This window comes from Camelus bactrianus, chromosome 27 (genome assembly GCF_048773025.1).
Source record: "Camelus bactrianus isolate YW-2024 breed Bactrian camel chromosome 27, ASM4877302v1, whole genome shotgun sequence".
Classification (NCBI taxonomy): Eukaryota; Metazoa; Chordata; class Mammalia; order Artiodactyla; family Camelidae; genus Camelus; species Camelus bactrianus.
Genome location: NC_133565.1, coordinates 14,299,290 through 14,305,289, shown reverse-complemented (window position 1 = coordinate 14,305,289; position 6,000 = coordinate 14,299,290). Strand labels below are relative to the sequence as shown.

Below are 6,000 nucleotides of genomic sequence, written 5' to 3'. Positions count from 1 at the left end.
CAGCTAACACGCTGGCAAGCCCCCACCCTGAGGGCTTCCGACCAAAGCCCACCTTCACCCCATCTCCCACAGCAGGGGACGCCGGGACCAAGACAGTGGCCAGAGTCAAATCAGTGATGGCAACGCTGCCGAGTCCTGTTACTTTGCGAGACAGACTGTTCAGTACCCACAGGTAAGGAGCGGTGCTGGAACACAGAGCCAGCGTCCGGACTCACACACGCACACCGTCTCCCAGAGGTGATTCACATTTAAACCAGGAGACTCCCTTATTCAAGTGGTTGGAAGCCTGTCCCCTCCGGGGATGGGGTGGGTAGGGCGGGCCAGGGGCGGGAGCCCACAGACCTGGGAGGGGGGCGTCAGGCCCCCTCCCAGAGCCAGGCTGTGAAGTGGGGCGTTCGAGGAAGGCTGGGCGTCCGCCTCTCCGTTAACAAACCAGCCACACGAGCAGCTTTTCATCATGACTCCAGGTTTATTAGTGAGATCAGCGAGTCTTCCTAAGGTCAGCTGCATGCAACACACAGGTCACTCCTCGAATACAGTAATCCTAAAGCTTGAGTTACTGCAAAGTAAGGCTTCTTAAGTCACAGTGTATTCTTCAAGGCCTGGGCCAAAAAAAGAGACTTCCGGACAGAGTGACATCGGTTCACACTGAGCTCCTCCGGTGGGCGGAACCAGACTACGGCACGCTGGGTCTACAAGTGCCAGTGCTGCCCGCGGGGGCGCCCAGCACAGCAGGCACCGACCTTCCTGGTGTGGGTCTTGCTTCCGAGCGGGGAGCACACATGTGGCTGCGTGTCTGTAGATGGGGACTGTGACTGGAGGGCCGGCGCCAGGCTGCTCTCCTCATCCCCGGAGGAGGCTGCCGCCCAGGGACGTCCCCAGCAATCAAGGGACAGGCGAGCACAGGAGAGCAGGTGGTCACAGGCATCCAAGAGCCCTCACGTCTGAAGAACGGACTGTCATCAGTAAAAATCAAACGAGTGATGTTGTCTAAATAAAAGTGGAGGTTTGAGGGTGTGGCCATCACCCTTTATTTCACTCAGGAACGGCTCTTTGCTCGTGACATCCAGTCACACGTTCCTCACTGTCATTATATCCTGAGAGCTGACTGCCCACGCTTGCACCAAAGCAGCCCGTCTGGGCCACTGTCCCTGCGGGACCTCAGAGCCCCAGCGAGGGCATCGCCACTGCCCCCCAGAGCTCGCTGCCTTCGAGCGGCTCCCTTCACGTTTGTGGCCACATCCAGAAGCAGCCACGTTCACCCTCCACGGCTCCAGGAAGGGAAGACTCCATAGCACGCAGAGGTACAGTTAAACCCTGCCCGCCACAACGAGAAAATTCAGGACGTGCCAAAATACTCGACTGTTCCACGAAGATGGGCTCCTGTGACCCTCCTTGGGTAAAGACGTACCCCTCTGGGTCCGAAAAAAAAAGTGGGTGGTGAGGACATGGCCTTCTGGGGAGCCCGGGTCCTTGGGGGCTCTGGGGTCTGGGTCAGGTCCTGGGGCCGGCTCCCGCTCCTCGGAGCGCAGGCGGTCAGCCTAGATGTACAGCGGGGTCTCCTGGCCTGTGAGAAGCCTGAACATGGCGGCTGGCATGGTCTTCATGTGGATCTGTCAACGAGAGAGAGGGGCTGGCCCAGCTTCCCGCCTCCGCCTCTCCCCCCTCCCTCCCCTCGACGTGGCTGGATGCAAACCCTCCGAGCATTTCCCGTGTGAAGGCCCTGCGCTCAGAGCGAAGGCAGCGTGACCTGCCTGACCTGGGGACTCACCTGGGCGCCCCACCAGGTCTGCAGGGGGTTTTACACACAGTCCAGTGCTGGTTTCCCTTCAGCTGGAGCTGACACCAGGGGTGTGAAAAACTAGACTTTTCACTGTGATGACAGTTTGCCCACTGAGCTGGGGACAGGCAGGGGTGCCCTGGCCTCCTTAGAAACCACACTGGGAATCAGAGGCTCACACACAAAGTAGGTGTGCTGGGGTATGGGGACTCGAGGCGCCCCCCCCCCCCCACTTTGGGTCTGGCCTCACTCCCTGGTGCCAGAAGGCAGGCACACAAGCAAAGCACCAAAACCACTCCCCAGGGAGGCCGACCGTGTGGGGCACACACCCCAAATCCCAAGGAGGTGGCCCGGCAGACCTCCAGTGCCCAGGGGGAGACTGCTGGGGGCACGGCCATCCCCCAGGCCAGCCGTTCCTCAGGCAAGCAGGTCTCCAGCCTCGTCTGACCACACAGACTCCCTACCTGCGCTCAACACCAGGATTGGTTTGATCAATTTAGATTTCAGCTCCTCCATCAGCCTGGGATGGCTTCATCCATCAGAAAATTCATTCTTTAATTCCTCAGTCTGAACCCCCCCCCTCCCCAAGGCTCGTCAAAACATGAGGTCTTGTTGATCAGTGGCTCATGTTTCAAATGTGCTCAGGGATGCTTGATGGAAAGTGCAGACATTCTCCCCCCGAGGACTAGCTGGTCAAGTGTAAGGTTCAGCTGTTAGAGCAGGCAGACGGCTAGATGCAAGTAGAGAAAGGAGGACACAGGCCAAATGGCAGGAAACCCTACATCACATAAACATGGGTCCCTTGGCAGACAGAGAAAAGTAGGAACCTTGGGACTGATAAGAGAACACACAACTTGGGGTGACAAGAGTCCTGGAGGTCGACAAAGAAAGGTGGGGAAAGGCAGGAATCTCCAGTCTCCAAATGGAACCTTTTGCTCATTATACCCTCATTACAATAAAATTAGCCTTGCAGATTAGAAGTACCCAGCATGCACTGATGCTGTGACACTTCTGACCCAGACTAAATAAGGACAAAAATCCCTCTTCCCCTCCAGAAGGTGGGGCTAGGACGAAAATCAGGGAATATGACCCCAAACTCTTCCCTCCCCAATGAATATCCTGCCCATTCATTTTTACACCCTATAAAACCAGCTTGTCAAAGAAACTCAGGGCAGCCGCTCACCTGAGCCTGCCCGCTCTCCCCTTGAGAGCATCCTATCCCTTAATAAATCCTCACTTCACTGTCTTAACCTCTGTGTCTCCTCTCTGAATTCTTTCTGCAACCAGACGAGAACCTAATCGCCAGCAGCACAGCCAGGCTGAAGGGATGTTCACACCCTCAGCCCACATTCGAGCCTCTCTGAATAGTGATTCCTCTCAGGTCTGAAGAGTCGGAAACATTTCCCCCGCTCCCGGCCCGGCTCCCCCACCTGAGTGATTCCTTGGTAGGTGTGAGACTGTTGGCTCCAGCAGGTCAACCATTTCGAAGCTTCTACTTAGGAAACTGGATTTCCCTTTCTTTGAAGCCATTTGTAGAAGGAAGTCAATGGTGTCTACCTGGCCCCTCTCCCTCTAGAGTCACCTGCTCCCACCCATGTAGGGAAACAGGCCTCCGCCCCCAGATCTGGGAGTTTCACAGACACCGAGTAGGGCAACGTGGTCCCAGGAGAGGGGATCTGACCAGACATGATCTGAAGGCCCTCAGAAGACAGCACCCCATCCACCCACCTGGGTCAGGCCAGAGCCCACCCCACCCCCATAGCCTCTCCTCACCTTGCCCCAGAGCCCAAGCCACAGCCACCCAGGGCTCCCCCCACCCTCAGAGTCAAACCTAAACTTCTGGGCCAGCACCTGCCTTCACAGCTGCTCCCTGTGCTGCCCACCCCTTCAGCTCTGTCTCCATCTGCCCCTTCTGGGCTGCTGTCACCCATGCTTCTCCCAGGAGAGCCTGCCCATTCACTCTGCCTGCTCACCTCATGGGCCCTGCACACCCATCCCCCCGCCCCCGCGGAGGCCTCCTTCACAGCACCGTGCTGTCACCAACCCCCCAGCATCTTAATCCTCCTCCCGAGGTACCCAGCTTGCTCCTGAGCTCCCACCCCCGGCCCTATCCAGCCTCATGCCAGCATTGCCCTGGTGGCAGAAAAAAACAGGAGGAAGGGCAAAGCCAGTGAGGGGATAAGGGCAGAGCAGCAGGGCCAGCCTGCTTCATGGGTAGGGATGGCAGGTGGGGGTGTCCCCACTGGGCAGGGCAGGGCCCCAGACTGAGCATGTGCAGTCCATCTCCAGAAGCAGAGTCAGAGGAGATGTGTCTGCCACCTTTGCCCTCCCATCGGTGGCGGCACAGTAACCAGAGCGAGGACAGGGATCCCACCTGCCACCCAGCTCCCTGGTGGGAGACACACCCCTGCTCAGCTGATGCGCACCAGGAGGTCCAGGAGGGAGCACACCCGCCAGCAAGCCATGCGGGGGCCCTGCTGGGACAGGCTCTCCTGGGAAGGGGGTTTGCTCTGGGGGGACCCATGGCTTTCCCCCAGCACCTCCACCCTCCCTCAGGGGCTAGATATCATCATGAAAACATATGGGCCCAGAGGCCCCAAGAGCCTGGTCTGGCTTCAGGAAAGGGACCGCTCACCTCTCCGACCGAGTTGGACAGCGCCTGAACAATCTTCTCGTGCGCCGTGGCCACCACGCTCTGCCCGTTGATCTCGATGATGCGGTGGCCCACACGGACGCCACCCCGCTCTGCGATGCCCCCTCGCATGAGGCTGCAGATCTAGGGGACACGGGTGCCAGGTCAGCTCAGAGCTCCCGCCACCATGCCAGAACTCCTCCTGCCCCCAGAGACCAAAAGGAGAGTGAACCAGTGGGGGGAGAAGCCCCACAGGACGAGCACGGCTACCTGCCGTCCGCTGATTCGGCAATGGGGAGGTTTATGATTTGGAAAATGTTTGAAAATGCTGGGGGAGACCCGTCTGGGCCCTCAGATCCCCACGCCGCTGGCCAGGAATCTGGCCCCAGCCATCCCGGGGCCTCTGTTCCTGGGTAGGGCAGTGTGGAGCGCTGGGGGTATACACAGGTCAGGCCCATTCTGGAAGGTTCTCCACCAGCCACACTCTGCTTCTCTCAGGTGACAGTCACTATTCCCTCCACATGGGGAGGGGTGATTTCATGAGCTGATGAATGGAAAGAGTTTGGGGAGACAATGGTGCAGCCCCTAAGCATGTGAGATCCCCCGCTGGTGAATTCACTAAAGATCAGGTATCGGGAAGGGGCAGTCTGTGCAAAGATCAGGGAGGGAAGAGCAGCCTGGGGTCCGCAGAGCGGGAGGGCCCTCTGCACCTAGGAGCCACAGGAGGTGTGGGAGTGAGGGCACTGCAGTAGGAGGAGCACTGACATCCCGGAGGCAGGGTGGCAGGAGGGCGCAGGAAGGGCTGGGTTTACTAATCCCCCTGTCGCCTCCCCAGCACAAGGGCAGAGGCAGGCCCAGGTCAAACAGCCGTGTCCCTGGGGCTGTGCCTTCCTGAGAACAACCTCGAAGCCACTGGTGGCTTCCCATGCACCCCAGCCCTGGCACTCATCCCTGGGCACCTGGACCCGTGTCCCTGAGCCCCCTGGAGCCCCTGACGTCCCAGCCACCTGCCCTAAGGCTGCACTGCACCAGCTGTGTCTGAGGATGAGGGAGGCCAAGCCCGAGGTCGAGCAGGAGGAGAAGCCCAGGCTGGGGGACCCTGTACCCTGAGTGCCCAGACCATCCCCGCAACGTCATCCGGCAGCCTCGAACCTGTAAGGCCTTGGTCCTCACGGTTTCCTCCATCTGAAAAATGCTACCGGTACAACTCTCACCTTGTGAGATTTTTAGGACTTTTTAGGGGTCCTCATATAACTCTGAGCAGAATCCTACAAAATCAGGGGTCAGCCTGCCCGCAGGAGGCGTAGCTGCAGGCAGGACACCAGCCCTTCCCGACTCACCGTTCCTTTTTCCTTCCATCCTGCCCGAGGACTCTCCTCTGCACCCTGTGCTGAACGCACCTGCCCTCACCTGGGGCTCCCACCTGTGTCACCGCCAGCTCCCATCCAACCCCCGGGCAAGGCCGCCTCTCCCACCCAGAGATGGACGGCTCCACCCTGCCCCCTGCTCTCTCACTGCACTGGCCTGGTATCCTTTTCAGGCTGAGGCAAGCCGAAAGGCCACTGACCGCAGGCCGGCCCTGCACCAC

The 6,000-nt window shown here is 59.3% G+C and overlaps 1 protein-coding gene across 3 annotated transcripts in view; it reads right to left on the bottom strand.

Moving 5' to 3' along the window:
* Positions 1-445: 445 nt before the first annotated feature.
* APBA2 (amyloid beta precursor protein binding family A member 2) overlaps positions 446-6,000 on the bottom strand; it is a 176,563-nt gene continuing 171,008 nt past the window's right edge. For all 3 annotated transcript variants that reach the window (XM_074353929.1, XM_074353928.1, XM_074353930.1), the window contains 2 exons: positions 4,416-4,556; positions 446-1,613 (listed from right to left, as the gene is read on the bottom strand). In XM_074353929.1, the coding sequence (XP_074210030.1) occupies positions 1,542-1,613; positions 4,416-4,556 (213 nt within the window). In that variant the 3' untranslated portion in view covers positions 446-1,541. The remainder of the gene's footprint in view (positions 1,614-4,415; positions 4,557-6,000) is intronic.